Consider the following 16841-nt stretch of genomic DNA (forward strand, 5'->3'; position numbering starts at 1 on the left):
TATTCACAGTGCCTGCAGACAAGCAGAGAGGGAGAGGAGGGAGTGAGGAGGGAGTGAGGAGGAGGAGGAGGAGGAGGAGGAGGGAGAGGGAGAGGGGAGCAAATGAGGTGTGGGTAAAAATGATGGGGAGGACGAGGGAACGAGAGCCCAACCCTGGAAGCAGAGAGGAAGATGCTTAGGGAGAGACAGAGAGAGAGAGAGAGAGAGAGAGAGAGAGAGAGAGAGAGAGAGAGAGAGAGAGAGAGAGAGAGAGAGAGAGAGAGAGAGAGTGAGGGAAAGGATAGTGTGAAAGCTTTAGTGCAGCGCCCAGATCAGCAGGATCCTCCACCGCTGGGGAACAACCGCCTTTTGTGTCCCCCCCCCGCCACCCCCACCGCCCTGCTGCAGAGGGGGAGTGCATTTAGCGTCGCGCCCAAAGGGAGAAGCCAAGAAGTGTCCTCCACTCAGCCGCCAGTGGTTCCTCTCATCCGGCGGGGCTGCTGATGGTGATTTATCCCTGACCTGAGACCAGCGCTGCACTCCTCAGCCCACCTGGAAGGAACACCCCACCATGCTTCTCATTTCTTGTCTTCAGCACAAACACCCTCCTGCGGATATTTCAAGTCGACTGACCGCAGGACAAAAGGAGGATTAGAGAAAATGGACTTGCCACCGTTGGATTTCTCCTCCCGCTGCAGACTGAAGACGGACTAACTTTTGTGAATGCATGTGCGCCACAAGAGAGGCGTTCCTTCTGCGTTATCCCACCCTGAAAGCATGGCAACAAAGAGGATGCTTGGAGTCACTTCAATGCAATATCCATGTAGGACTGATAGAAAGGTGATGGAGACAGACACACAGCTGCCTGCGGAGCATGTCTGACACCTCGCTGGTGGTCTGAAGTTATCCAGCTTCTCATTGAGCGGAGGTATCTCGCTGTGTGCATATAACTGAGAGTGTATGAGTGCCTGGAGCCAGAGTTTGGGATTACACCGCCTCTGGAAAAGGATACAGGTGTAGTGGAGCTTTGAATGAGGATTAGCAGCTGTAAGACCTCGGGGCGATGGACCTTTCAGACAAAACGCTTACATTTCCTGTGAGGATTAAAGACGGAACGTGATGAGACGCAGAGGGCGAGGAAGGGGACAGTGAGACAGATGAGGAAGTTATATTACATTTGCTTTTTATTTCTGAGGCTAGTCCGAAAGGCCGTTGAAATAACTAAAGGAAATCCTTGCACATGCAAAACACTGACAGTGAGTGAGTTTCCCGTATCACCAAATTCCACTTGATCCACGCATGGGTTTGATATTGATTCCTGGATAATGTCTTGTCTGATCTCTGCTTAAAAGGTCACTCATTGAATTATAATCCGTCATTGGGGTGGTGTCACCTTAAAGCAGCGCGCAGAGTGCCGAGTGTGCTGAAGAGGATCAATGCTCCACAGTCGTCATGATATCTGACAACCGATCAGATAAACACGGAGCTGCAGTCTGCTGGAAGAGCATCACAGTACGTGTTCCATTCTTTGAAGAGATGCTGACAGTTACAGGAGACTTGGCAGCTCGTGTGCTTGGAGACGACAGAAGACTTGTGTGCAGGAGAGTCTGATTGGTGTGCACGCAGCTTATCTCAGCTGCACAGTGACGGCTTAAAGGTCCTGTGCACCGCTCACCCTGCCCTACTTAAAAGTTCAATTAGGAAAGACTTCTAACAATGCATTGACCGGGGAGCGGAGGACGGCGCAGGGCTGTCAGGGGGAGAAGTTATCGCTGCAGACACACTCCTGAAGGGGTCCTGGGGGAAAAGCAAAGTTCTCTGATAGCTGCATTGCTTTCATTTAAGAGAGGGGCAAGTTTGGCAACAACTCAGGATCAGCGTGAAGGAGATCAGCTGGAGTGTGGTTGCAAACATCGGCTCTTTTCTGCAGGTTTCAAGACCAGAACTACTAATAATAAACACTATAGCAAGTGTACTGTATGCTCACTTTTGGCCAGATCAAATCGTCTGCAAACACAAACCGAATCTATTCACTGACATGAACACAAACCTAGCAGACACACAGTGAGCACATGAACTCAAAGAAGCAGCATTGTGTTCCTGCAATGGAGACAGAAACAAAGACGAGGTCTTGCCGCTCCGCTGGATGTGGGTTTCCTCTGGATTACAACACTTGAATTGTGAAGAAGAAGAAGAGGAAGAGCAGACAGACAGACAGAGAGAGAGTGTACGGGATGTGCTTCTGTGCAGAGGAGCAGTAGATAGTGAACTAGGATCCTGCGCAGGAGGGTGGGGCTCTCCCTCCGCCACAGACAAAGAGTCCTGCTGTGAGAGAAGTGGTCATTTTGGACCTGCACACAATAAAAAAGTCACCATGGGGTGCAACATGTGCGTGGTGCAGAAGCCTGAGGACCAATACAGAGTCATGTTCCAGGTGAGCTCTCCTCTATTTGTTTAAAGGTGGTTCTCTGTCTTACCTTGGCCCTCTCCCTTTCTAAGAGACAATCAAGCAGCTCTGATGGACATGTCATGTTCTTCCATCTCCAGAGACAAACAACAACACAATGTTATTATGTTGACACACTCATTTAACCCAGAACATTCACATTTGATCTTACTGATAATAACTCATTTTGAATCACAGATACATTTAGCATCTATGATCTAAACTGCTAGAGGAAACAAGTTTAGCAACTACAGGTCATTCATGAATAACAAAACATTACCGCTGTCAGTTACAATATCAGATTTTCACCATTTATGACGAATATTATTGCAATATTTATATTTAAAAAAACGTAATGTTATCAGTCAAATTTATATTACAGGGCCCTGCTATGCTTTTTGGAGTTTTCCCTTTGCTGTAGTGTGTTATATGTTATAGGTTTGTGTGCATGTAATGGTCTGCAAAGGCTAAAATCCCCCAAAAGTCCAAAAGGTTCCCATTAAAATGATCGAAAGTGCAAAATATCGTGATGGATACTGAAAAGGCAACTGCATTAAAAAATAAAAAATATACTACATACATAACACACAAGGACAAATATGTATTATGAACATGATATGAAATTAAAATGTTCATGTAATATCCCCTTTATCGTACTGGTATATTGGAACACCCCAGTCATCGTTAAGATAATGGCATAACATGGAGCAATTAAGAAAATCAATTTGGCGAATTAAATCAGTGATTGCATTAGACATGGCCGATTGATTCACATAAAAGCTGCAGATCATGTGACACATGTAACCCCTCTTGCTCATCTGATATCCCTTCAGAGTGGATTTCATAAAGGATGCCTCTGTACCTGTTGAGCGAGGCTAAGTGGCTGCATTGAATTCAGGGAGGATGATGTGAATAATACAGATAATGATCATAACTACACGTTCACAGTGATCACAGTGATACGGTCAGAGCGAGCAGAGATCAAGTGAGTGAGACTCTGAGAGAGACGCAGGATGGATGGGATGTTAGAGACGGGATAACGTCGTATATAGGGGAGAGAGAAAAAAGGGGGTTGCCACGGTTACAGCCTCAGAGACACCCGCCAACCGCGACCACAGACTGTGTGTGTGTGTGTGTGTGTGTGTGTGTGTGTGTGTGTGTGTGTGTGTGTGTGTGTGTGTGTGTGTGTGTGTGTGTGTGTGTGTGTGTGTGTGTGTGTGTGTGTGTGTGTGTGTGTGTCGTGCATGGCCTCAGGATGCTTGGTGACTCTGTGAAACACACACTGACCAGAAATAAGTCCCAATGCTTACCAAGCAGGAAACAAGTGTTCGGGGGTCTGACAAAGCAACATGCAGACGATCTGTGGCTCCTGGAGCTCAGGGGAAGGGGGGGGGGGGTCTGAGTCTCATCTGCTGCCAGAGGGGATGCCAAGAAGGGGGGGGGGGGGGGAGACAGCACAGTCCAAACAGAGGCAGAATGGTGTGAGTCAGAGAGAGATCCAAATAGATATGAAAAACCCTCCTCTTCTTGCTCCCTTCCTCGGACCACACCCATCTTGAACCTGAAGCTTAATTTTAACCCCCCATTTTTATTTAGGGAAGCCAATCCCCTTAGTTTGTCAAAAAGGCACAACATGTATCCCCTAATGACAGTAATATGAACTAGTGAGCATCTTGCTACAGGACCACCCAGCCTCATAGGAAAATTGTACCTGGGGCATTTCCTTCATTCCTCACTTCCGATCCCCGGCTTCCTCTCCACTTCCTCAGACCACACCCATCTTGAACCTGGACATTCATTTGAACCCAAACTACTCCCCTGTAGAGTTTGGTGACCACATCATGCACAGTTGCAAAGCGATTGCAATGCTAAGAGAGAAAGCAGAGAGGAGAGCTGAGTCACAATAGAGGCAGCAAATGAGTCATCGAGGGAAATAGATCCATATAATGAAAAGACTTCGAAAACACTCCCCTATGGCTCCTGCATACACCGACAGAGCGTAAATCACAAGGAGGCAAATCCAAGTTATTTTTTAATGTGCCTAAAATAAACACACTTTGTATTGATATATTGATATTGACAAGACATTATGACAGACCGGTCATATCGTGCCAGTTTTGTCAAGTCTTTCCCAACTTTCTAACCCTCTACTTACGCCACTTTTGCACAGACCATACAAATTCTCATTTGAACCCCACCTACACACCTGCAGAGTTTCCTGACTGCATCCTATATGGATCATACCATCTAGGGCTGCTCAATTAATCGTATTTTAATCGCGATTACGATTATGGCTTGCAACGATTACGGAAACAACGTAATCGAAATAAAACGATTATTTTTTTATTATTACTTTTTTTTTTTTTTTTTTCAGTTGAATTATACTTAAAGTTCATGATAATCAACTGTTAAAAACATACTGTTCAAAAAACATTCTCCAATAAATGGATGTTTTCAAAGTCAATGAATAATCGCATTTAATAATCGCAATTACAATTATTGACCCAAATAATCGAGATTATGATTTTTACCATAATCCAGCAGCCCTACCATGTACACACACACACACACACACACACACACACACACACACACACACACACACACACACACACACACACACACACACACACACACACACACACACACATACACACACACACACGCCCACTTGCTTGGACAACTGTGAAAATGTAATGCAGCAGAAGTGCAAAGCGATGTGAAATGAAGAAGTTCCTCAAAATTGTACTGAAGAAACACTTCTTTAATACATGTATTTCGTTCCAATACACCGCCTGTTATCCCAGATCAGACGGAGCATCTGCACGTTTTTGCAGACGGGCGTGGCGATGAGTTGCTGCATGATTCAGAGCATGCACAGCAGTTTTCATGGTGCCTGTAGATCAATTGAGGTGTTGGAGCAGCAAAGCCTGCATATACTGTGGTCCGCTGAGCCTGAAACAGCTCTGCTGGCGGGGAGCAGAGAGCATGAGGCGCAGGTGGAGATCTGAACCAGAGCCACAGCCCTTGGCTTTCAGAGAACTGTGCAAAGAGAATTTATTCACTACAACCTGGAGCTCGGTTCGGTGCAGGGCGAGTACAAACGTTCTCAATTAATCCCAGAAAAAATGCTGGTTTTCACACCATCTCGTGTAATTATAACAAACACAGAAGTTATTGCTGTTCAGATTAATCAGAAAATCAAACCAAGCTAAATATGTACTACTGTGTCCAATCAAATTTACATTCCATGGCATTCACATCTTTTGGCTTGGAGCTGTTTCCCTTAACTAACATGAATAATTACCTCTCAAATTAGAAGCAGCCTGCTGAGTCTTTAGACAGTAAAACACAGCATGGAGCAGCTACAGCCGCACCAGACTGTTACATTTCACTATATCAAAAACATTTGGCTTCTCCAGCCAAAGGAATACAACTCATGCATTATACATCGGGCCTCTGCCACACATACGCTGCACGCTGGTGGTTGGTGGTTGGTGCACACACACACACACACACACACACACACACACACACACACACACACACACACACACACACACACACACACACACACACACACACACACACACACACACACACACACACACACACACACACACACACACACACACACACACACACACACACACACACACACACACACACACACACACACACACACACCATTTCAGCCACTCCCTTCTTTTTTCCTCTCCTCCATCACTGTTGAAATGGGGAGGCTGTTTCCATGGTAACAGCCGTCATTAAACAAGCCCAATGTGCTTTTTTCATTCACAATGTGACACGGAGAGAAATATGCCGACAGCCCAACGAGAGGAAAAAAAGCGCACGAGAATCAATACACACCAATGACCAGCAGCGGGAAACGTGCACGGCTGCATTCACGAGCCCACGTGCACGAGCATTTGTGTACTGTGACATGTCTCCATGCTTCAATGTTCAAAAAGCTCTTTATTTTTCTCATACTGCCTGTGCTGCAGCACCTCGTTTCACCCTCTGTCTTAAACCAGAGCCCAGTCTGCTCTGATTGGTTAGCTGGCCGGCTCTGTTGTGATTGGTCAACCGCTTAGAGATGTCCCGCCCCTTAGCCTATCACGTACAATGTGTTGGAGCACTAGCCAATAGGAGCACGAGTGTTACATAGTGATGTCACTATGTTCCGGAAGTAAACAAATGTGGATTTTGGCCTTTGCAGACCATTTACATGCACAAAAACCTATACAACAAACTACAGTGTTTTTCCTCAGGTGAAGTGCAGGCAGGTGTTTCATGAGATTTTCCTTGCAGACCTCCAGATGTGTGAAAAAATAGACAGGGAGGAATGTCTTGTTTAATAGGACAGGAGGGTTAGAAAAAAAGGGCCTCTGACATATTTCACAGACTGACTCGCTGCTCTTTCATCACCACCATCCAAAGACCCAAGCCCTATGATCCATCTTTTGTTCTTACTGATGAATATATTGATATATTATTCATAATCATATAGTCTGTGCTCCCTCTGAGGCTTGTTAGCTCCATCGCCATCATTTCAAAGAACGTTTGAAATCGATATCTTCTCGCTGTTATCAGTGTATAATAGGCCTACCACTCCCTGCTTGTTCATTTAAATTAGTTCAGTGATATCAAACAGGGGTTATAGCCGGGTTGGGTCAACATGCAGATTAATAGATTTTCTGAGAGGGTGACTGCTCCAGCCTTCAAAGCACGAGAGATGAGAAAAATCAATTACCGAACAAGTGGAATTCAATATTATATGAGGGCTTGGTGGATGTGTCAGCCAGGAAGACGCTTTTCCATAACATTTACATTAATCCAGGTCTGGGGAAAAAAACAAAAAGTGAAGCCAGTGCAGAAATTCCTGAAAACTGCATTTTATAGAAGATTGTATCGAAGTCTATGGGCGCTTTCACACCGCAGTACTTTTCCCACTTTAGTTCATCAGAATTTAGTTCATCAGAATTTAGTTCTTCAGGACTCTTTAGTTCTCATGGACTAAGTTCAGATCAAGTTCACACCGGAATAAGTTCCTGGGGGTGGATTAGGCAAATGAAGCCGCTGTCGTCACTTCTTCTTCTTCTTCTGCTTTGGGTTTACTGGCAGGCCGCAAACAACTTCACGGCGTATACTGCCGCCCGGAGTCCCTGGCCCGAAGTCCCCGGAGTTGGGGACTGGCTTCAGTAGAAGCTGCTGGGACTCCCAGCAGCTTCTACTGAAACCTTCCGAGTAAATCGCCAGAACGCCGACACCTCCTCATCTCCACCGCTCCCATGTTTTCTTTTGTGTTTCCATAAGTTAGTCTCTCTCCGTTGGTGCGCAGGGCTAATGCTAATAATGTTAATGCGAGGATAATAAAATGGCGGCTTCGCAAAATGTTTTCAGAGTTTTACGGGGCGTGGTTTGCATTCCGCCCAGCCAATCAGACATAGGAACCTTTTTCTCCCACGAAAGTACCTGCTCTCTAGCAGGGACTGAAAAGGGGGTAAAAAGGTTCTCTAGAACTAATTTTACAAAATGTTTGGTGTGAACGCGACATTTCGGAACTATATCGGAACTAAAGTGGGAAAAGTACTGCGGTGTGAACGCGCCTTATGGTCATGAAGGATGGGTCATGATCGAAAGAACGAGATCGCGGATACAAGCGGCCGAGATGGGTTTTCTTCGCAGGGTGGCTGGTGTCTCCCTTAGGGATAAGGTGAGAAGTTCAGTCATCCAGGAGGGACTCGGAGTTTAACCGCTCCTCCTTCGGGTCGAAAGGAGCCAGTTGAGGTGGTTCGGGCACCTAGTAAGGATGCCACCTGGGCGCCTCCTTAGGGAAAAGACCAAGGGGTAGACCTAGGACCAGGGGGAGGGATTATATCTCTTCTCTGGCCTGGGAGCGCCTTGGGATCCCCCAGTCAGAGCTGGTTGATGAGGGGAAAAGAACGTTTGGGGCTCTCTGCTAGAACTGCTACCCCCGAGACCCGACCACGGATAAGCGGGAGAAGATGGATGGATAGAAGTCTATGAGAAAATTATCCCTACTATGAACTTGATTTAATACATCAGCTAACATGTGTTTACTTACTCAATCTCTATTTTTAAGTCTTATTCAATACAGCATGATGTTCATTTTGGAAATGATGGTCTGGTTTAGATGATAAGGCAGCATATGCTTCTGATTTTATAGAAGTCTAGGAGAAAATGACCTTTCTCATCTGATTTTTACAATGTTTATGGTGACAATCCTTAGTTTCAAGTATTTTCCAACTCAGGATTGCTTTGTTGTTTTGTACATGGTGGTCCAGTTTAGGGTACAATAGACGATAAAGCAGCATATGCCTCTGATTATATAGAAGTCTAGGACAAAATGACCCTAATACTCACTTGATCTCAATCCTCGTCCTCTGATTTTATGGTCTCAATCTTTAATTTTCAGTCTTCTTTGATACAGCATGATGGTCCTTTTGTATAAGATGGTCCTGTAATAGACGATAAAGCAACGATATCTTCCGATAGTGCAGAAGTCTACGAGAAAAGGACCCTTCTTCTCAATTGATTTTTTACCTCAGCAAACATTATCCTGATGATTTCATGGCGTCAATCTGTAATCTCAAGTCTTATTCAACACAGGATGTTGTTTATTTTGTATACAATGTTCCAGTTTAGGGTACAACAGACGATAAAGCAGGGTATGCTCCATTGCATAGAAGTCTATGAGAAAATGACTACTTCTTCAACACAGCATTATGTTAACTGTGTAAACTATGGTCGGGTTCAGGGTCAAACCGACCGTACAGCAGCATATGTTTTGATTGTGAAGAGGTTTATTAGGAGCTTACCCTTTTTTCTAACTTGATTACTTACCTTGGTCAACATTTCCCAAATGTGTTTATGGGCTCAATCTCTAGTTTCAAGTCTTCTTCAAAACATCATTATATTAATTTTGTAAATGGTGGTACCGTTTAGGGGAGGGGTGTCAAACTCAAGGCCTGGGGGCCAAATCCGGCCCGTGACTTCACTTTCTGTGGCCCCACGAGAGCTTGCAAATAATATAATACGTTTATTATAATGGCTAACATGCCGATTTACAGAAGCATGTTGCCCATAAACTACATGTCCCACAATGCATCTCAGATATGCCTTTTTCTTAGAATTTGACTTTTTTTTCTTAGAGTTTGCATTTTTCTCAGAATTGTCCTTTTTTTTCAAAATGTCACTTTTTTAAAATTGGATTTTGACTTTTTTTTTTTTTTACAATTTGGCTTTCCTTTTAAAATCATTTTGTGACATGCTCACTGAAGAGACTTGCAATTATTTGCCCTAGACTTCTGCTTTCAGACGTAGTTAATAATGAAGTTATTACGCTATCCGATAATAATCCAATGCAGAGGCAATAATGTAATATAATACATTATTTTATATATATTATATATTTATATAGTCTTCAAGTTACAACCGGCCCTTTGAGTGCAACCATAATGCTGATGTGGCCCTCGATGAAATTAAGTTTGAAACCCCTGGTTTAGGGTAAAATAAACGCTTATCTTGATTGTTTAGAAGTGAAAAAAGTTGATCTGTTTGCTTGGTAAACATTTTTATGATGACTTTATGGTTTTGATCTCTAGTTTTAAGTCTTCTTCAACGCAGCATGATGTTATTTTGTAAACAATGTTCCAGTTTGGGGTAAAAAATATGATAAAGCAGTGTATGCTTTAGGGCGTGGCTACCTTATAATTGACTGTTCACTACCACGGCATAGTCCAGTTTGGGCGTTTTCTTCATACCCAAAAGATGAAGTCACGGTGACTATGTTCACTTGTTATAAAGATTTACATTCAGGTAAAAAACATTTTACGATGCAGGAGAAAAGTCACTATTAGCACACAATTCAGATTTTAAATGTAATTGTTTGTGTATGTCTTCCTCCCACTGAAGACTGTGTTTCCATCCCAGCCTGTTGTACAGCTCACGCTTCATTTGCTCTTTAAAGGCCTTTCAGATAAAAACTAATTATGCATCAACCACTTAGTAATTTCCCCTGAGCAGCCATTGTGTGTGTGTTTACATAGAGCGCTGAGCCCAGAGCCAGCCTCGATCCATACTTACACGCATACCTGGAAAGCTTGTTTTCTACATCTCTCCTACATCATTACCCTCACCTCCTTCTCCTCCCATGCACTCCTCTCTACACTTTGAACCCCTTGCATGTCTTTCATCTCTACTCCCTAAACCCCACCCTCAGCTCCACTGAACCCCCCCCCCCCTGCGGTGAATTATTTGAAGGCTTTGCCATTTTTATGAATTTCAATTCTATTTTTCAAGCACATATACACAGAATAGATCTGGCGCTTGGGGATGGGGATGGGTGCACCAACCCCCCCCCCCCCCCCCCCCCCCCACCCCCCCCACGAGGCTTCACTTATTTGCATTGTCGCTTGTTATAAGCAGCAGATGTACATGTAATGACCTACTAACCAAGACATAATAGAGAGCAGAGCATGTGAGAGTCTAATGGATTCTCAATCAGGTCTAACACACATTACCCTGCATGAAGTCATCTTCAAAGCAATCCCTGCACCTCTCATTGATAATGAATGAGAACCCCCCCCCTTGCCCCTCTCTCAGTATTCATACCTGTCACTCGTGACCTGGGTTTCCTGAAAGCCCCTCTCGAGCCGAGCTAACAAGCACACTGTAACAGAATTTCGCATTAAATTACAGAAAACTACGGGCAGCTATTCGCCAGCATTAAACCGTTTTTCTACAGTGCACGAACTGCAACGGTTAAATACCGTATGTGTGCTGTATCGAATAAAAGCTTTCGAGTATATTTCTGTCAGCTGACCGCTATACTATTATTTTAGTGCTCCCACTGTAATCTCCAAAAACATGTCATTACTGTAAGATTAATTAAAACTCAAATCTGTTTTTAAGCAAATCATTTAAGTTAAAAAGGAAACATTTTGTAAACACCTAGCGAGCACAGAAAGGGCTTGGACAAGAGATGGTCTGAATATGAACATTTACAGTAGTCCTCTGTATTTACAAAAAACTGTAGATGAATGTTTCGAATTCTCCGTATTCTTACAGCGATTTGTAACAAAAGATAGGCTGAGATATAAATGCAGGATGTGTTTTTACTCTAATGAAACATGCACCCACAGAGTAAATCCCTTCATCACCAACAGGCCGTGGAGCGAGGAAGCATCTTATTTGTCTCAGAGAACAAGAAGCTCATTAAGAGAGGCAGAAAGATTTATGAAGGGACATTAGTGTGAGGAAGGACACACACACACAAGGAGATGGACCGGCTGAAATAAGTGGGAATAGAGGAGGGGGAGGGGGAGGAAGAAGAGGAGGAGGACGGAGACAGAACTGCTGATGCAGCACGATGTGAGAAACGATATGTGCCGTACGAGAGAGTGTAAGGGAAGACATAAGGGGGAGAAATGGGAGGAAGAACGTTGAGAATAAAGTCAGACTTTCGGGCGAATTATGCTAGTTTGATTTAGTCTCAAAAAGTTATCGTTTAAGCTCGACATTTCAAAACATTACAATTGTTTCTAGTCTCCATGTTCGCCTTTATTCCTGGCCCTAATACTCTTCACTTCATTCTCAACTTTTGGATTTGTTCTGGACATTGAAACATTCGACACTTTAACTTAATTCTCAACATCTTGATTATTTCCTTAAAAAACATTCACCTCTGATTTTTATTGTTATTCTGACTTTGTTCTCCACAAAATTACAAAATGTAAAAAAAAAAATCCCTATCAATTTGTTTTATTAATGCTTTCTAGTTTTTTACAGATTCTCAAGGTTGCAAGAAACACTCCTTTAATTGTTCCCACTTACACTTGCCCTGATTTTCTAAATGTGACTTTATTCTCAATTTGTTTTGAGTGTTTGCTATTTGCAACACTTCAATTTTATTATAATATCAAACAACCAAAGAAAACCTGTTTTATTTGAGTTCTTCCACAGCCTGGTTCTTATACTGAACGTGTGACCTTGTTCTCCACAATTTCACACAATTCAAATAATAAAAACGTCCCTTTCAACAAGTTGCTGTTTTTTTAATACTTGGCAGTAATTCTGAAAAGCTGCCCTTATTTTTGACATGAAACAAATGTTCCTTTTGACAGTTATGTCAGGCCCTTTGTCCTCTTCCAGGGAAATGGTGAGGGATGGAGAAAGAGATTAGAGAGGGGAATAAATGTGAACATGGAAACTAAATTGGCCGAGCAGAGACGAGATAAACCAGAGGGCTGATGGTGCTGGTGAGATGGTGGTGTGATAGTGATGGTGGTGGAGGTGGTGGTGGTGGTGGAGGTTGGATGGTGATGGTGGTGGAGGTGGTGGTGGAGGTGGTTTGCTGATGGTGGTGGTGGTGGTGGTGGTGGTGGTGGTGGTGGAGGTGGTTTGATGATGGTGGTGTGATGGTGATGGTGGTGGAGGTGGTGGTGGTGTGATGGTGATGGTGGTGGAGGTGGTGGTGGTTTGATGGTGGTGGTGGTGGTGGTGGTGGTGGAGGTGGTTTGCTGATGGTGGTGGTGGTGGTGTGGTGGTGGTGGTGGTGGTGGTGGTGGTGGAGGTGGTTTGATGATGGTGGTGTGATGGTGATGGTGGTGGAGGTGGTGGTGGTGTGGTGGTGGTGGTGGTGGAGGTGGTTTGATGATGGTGGTGTGATGGTGATGGTGGTGGAGGTGGTGGTGGTGTGATGGTGATGGTGGTGGTGGTGGTGGAGGTGGTTTGATGATGGTGGTGGTGGTGGTGGTGGTGTGATGGTGGTGGTGGTGGTGGAGGTGGTTTGATGATGGTGGTGGTGGTGGTGGTGGTGTGATGGTGGTGGTGGTGTGATGGTGGTGGTGTGATGGTGGTTTGATGATGGTGGTGGTGTGATGGTGTAATGGTGGTGGTGGTGTGATGGTGATGGTGGTGGTGGTGGTGGTGTGATGATGGTGGTGGTGGTGTGATGGTGGTGGTGTGATGGTGATGGTGGTGGAGGTGGTGGTGGTGTGATGGTGGTGGTGGTGGTGGTGGTGGTGGTGTGATGGTGGTGGTGGTGTGATGGTGGTGGTGTGATGGTGGTTTGATGATGGTGGTGGTGTGATGGTGTCATGGTGGTGGTGGTGTGATGGTGTTAGTGGTGTGATGGTGGTGGTGGTGGTGTGATGATGGTGGTGGTGGTGTGATGGTGGTGGTGTGATGGTGATGGTGGTGGAGGTGGTGGTGGTGTAATGGTGATGGTGGGGGAGGTGGTGGTGGTGTGATGGTGATGGTGGTGGAGGTGGTGGTGGTGTGATGGTGATGGTGGTGGAGGTGGTGGTGGTGTGATGGTGATGGTGGTGGAGGTGGAGGTTTGATGGTGTAACGGTGGTGGTGTGATGGTGGTAGTGGTGTGATGGTGGTGTGTTGGTGTAATGGTGGTGGTGTGATGGTGGTAGTGGTGTGATGGTGGTGTGATGGTGGTGTGATGGTGGTAGTGGTGTGATGGTGGTAGTGGTGTGATGGTTTGATGGTAGTGGTGTGATGGTGGTAGTGGTGTGATGGTGGTGTGATGGTGGTGTGATGGTGGTAGTGGTGTGATGGTGGTAGTGGTGTGATGGTTTGATGGTAGTGGTGTTATGGTGGTAGTGGTGTGATGGTGGTGTGATGGTGGTGTGATGGTGTGATGGTGGTGTGATGGTGGTGTGATGGTGGTAGTGGTGTGATGGTGGTGTGATGGTTTGATGGTAGTGGTGTGATGGTGGTAGTGGTGTGATGGTGGTAGTGGTGTGATGGTGGTAGTGGTGTGATGGTGGTAGTGGTGTGATGGTGGTGTGATGGTGGTGTGATGGTGGTGTGATGGTGGTAGTGGTGTGATGGTGGTGTGATGGTGGTAGTGGTGTGATGGTGGTGTGATGGTTTGATGGTAGTGGTGTGATGTTGGTAGTGGTGTGATGGTGGTAGTGGTGTGATGGTGGTAGTGGTTTGATGGTGGTGTGATGGTGGTGTGATGGTGGTAGTGGTGTGATGGTGGTGTGATGGTGGTAGTGGTGTGATGGTGGTGTGATGGTTTGATGGTAGTGGTGTGATGTTGGTAGTGGTGTGATGGTGGTAGTGGTGTGATGGTGGTAGTGGTTTGATGGTGGTGTGATGGTTTGATGGTAGTGGTGTGATGGTGGTAGTGGTGTGATGGTGGTGTGATGGTGGTGTGATGGTGGTGTGATGGTGGTAGTGGTGTGATGGTGGTGTGATGGTGGTAGTGGTGTGATGGTGGTGTGATGGTTTTGATGGTAGTGGTGTGATGTTGGTAGTGGTGTGATGGTGGTAGTGGTTTGATGGTGGTAGTGGTGTGATGGTGGTAGTGGTTTGATGGTGGTGTGATGGTGGTGTGACGGTGGTAGTGGTGTGATGGTGGTGTGATGGTTTGATGGTAGTGGTGTGATGGTGGTAGTGGTGTGATGGTGGTAGTGGTGTGATGGTGGTGTGATGGTTTGATGGTAGTGGTGTGATGGTGGTAGTGGTGTGATGGTGGTAGTGGTGTGATGGTGGTGTGATGGTGGTGTGATGGTGGTGTGATGGTGGTAGTGGTGTGATGGTGGTGTGATGGTGGTAGTGGTGTGATGGTGGTGTGATGGTTTGATGGTAGTGGTGTGATGTTGGTAGTGGTGTGATGGTGGTAGTGGTGTGATGGTGGTAGTGGTTTGATGGTGGTGTGATGGTGGTGTGATGGTGGTAGTGGTGTGATGGTGGTGTGATGGTTTGATGGTAGTGATGTGATGGTGGTAGTGGTGTGATGGTGGTAGTGGTGTGATGGTGGTGTAATGGTGGTGGTGGTAGTGGTTTCGATGGTGGTGTGATGGTGGTGGTGGTAGTGGTGTGATGGTGGTAGTGGTGTGATGGTGGTAGTGGTGTGATGGTGGTGTAATGGTGGTGTTGGTAGTGGTTTCGATGGTGGTGTGATGGTGGTAGTGGTGTGATGGTGGTGTAATGGTGGTGGTGGTGTGGTGGTGGTGTGATGGTGGTAGTGGTGTGATGGTTTGATGGAGACCACAGGGAGCAAAGGGCTGAATGTATCAAGGCAGTTTCTGTGCTCGGCTGCACAGGGGGACATTGATTTGACATGCAATTACTCGAAGGGGACAAGAGGAGAGAGAGGGGGGAGAGAGAGGAGAGAGAGAGAGAGAGAGGGGGGGGGAGAGAGAGAGGGGGAGAGGAGAGAGAGAGAGAGGCTTACAGATGTGGAGAGTCAGACAGCCAAGGTCAGAGACTGAGAGTGAATGAAACTCCACAAAGGACGTCTGCAAACATCCTCATGAAGCCGTCTGTCTCCTCTCATCAACTCAAGAGGAATCAATATGTCCCCATGAGGGAGAGAGAAACTCTCACGGGGACATATTGATTGACTCAGGGATTTCAGCCTCTGCAGACCATTTACATGCACTAAAACATGATAACACACTACAGGAGAGAGAAAACCCCCACAAAGCCAAATAGGGCTTCTTTAAATGAATCGCCAATGTCAGAGATTTGAAAATGAAATAAAAGATCAAACTGTATTTCCTCTTCAAAACGTCTGAAAGTTATCTGAATATATTTAGAAAGAGAATCCACAAAAAAGAGATTACAGTGTTTCCAATGAGGAGGAGCAGAGACACAACTCGGATGGACCACAGGAACTCCAGAAGAGCTTTCCATTTGTTCCCAGCTGTGATTCCTCTCTAACTCCGACCTGTTCTAACCCTCTCTCTCTCTCTCTCTCTCGTCCTCTCTCTCTCTCATTCTCTCTCTCTCTCTCTCTCTCTCTCTCTCTCTCTCTCTCTCTCTTTCTCTCTCTCGATTCTCTCTCTCTCTCTCGTTCTCTCTCTCGTTCTCTCTCTTGCTCTCTCTCTCGTTATCTCTCTCTCTCTCTCTCTCTCGTTCTCTCTCTCTCTCTCTCTCCCTTTCTCTCTCTCGTTCTCTCTCTCGCTCTCTCTCGTTCTCTCTCTCGTTCTCGTTCTCTCTCTCTCTCGTTCTCTCTCTCTCTCTCTCTCTCTCTCTCTCCTCTCTCTCGTTCTCTCTCTCTCTCTCTCTCTTTCTCTCTCTCGTTCTCTCTCTCGCTCTCTCTCGTTCTCTCTCTCGTTCTCGCTCTCTCTCTCTCGTTCTCTCTCTCTCTCTCGTTCTCTCTCTCGCTCTCTCTCGTTCTCTCTCTCGTTCTTTCTCTCTCTCTCTCGTTCTCTCTCTCTCTCTCTCTCTCTCTCTCTCGTTCTCTCTCTCTCTCTCTCTTTCTCTCTCTCGTTTTCTCTCTCGCTCTCTCTCTCTCTCGTTCTCTCTCTCTCTCGTTCTCGTTCTCTCTCTCTCTCTCTCTCTCTCCACAGAACGGTCACACTAACAACATGTTTTGCTCTTTTGACGCCGCCGGTCGATTTCAGGTCTGAGTATGAAGCCC

General features: G+C 45.6%; 1 protein-coding gene across 2 annotated transcripts in view; it reads left to right on the forward strand.

Annotated features, from left to right (window-relative positions):
* Nucleotides 1-209: 209 nt before the first annotated feature.
* Nucleotides 210-16841, forward strand: part of LOC307035456 (PDZ domain-containing protein 4-like) — a 30922-nt gene continuing 14290 nt past the window's right edge. Inside the window, exons 1-2 of one of the 2 annotated variants that reach the window (XM_079674760.1) lie at nt 210-2413; nt 16771-16824. In XM_079674760.1, coding sequence (XP_079530886.1) covers nt 2126-2413; nt 16771-16824 — 342 coding nt within the window. In that variant the 5' untranslated portion in view covers nt 210-2125. The remainder of the gene's footprint in view (nt 2414-16770; nt 16825-16841) is intronic. The other variant, XM_079674761.1, reaches the window with a different exon arrangement.

Source organism: Notothenia rossii, assembly GCF_949606895.1.
Source record: "Notothenia rossii genome assembly, chromosome: 4".
NCBI lineage: Eukaryota > Metazoa > Chordata > Actinopteri > Perciformes > Nototheniidae > Notothenia > Notothenia rossii.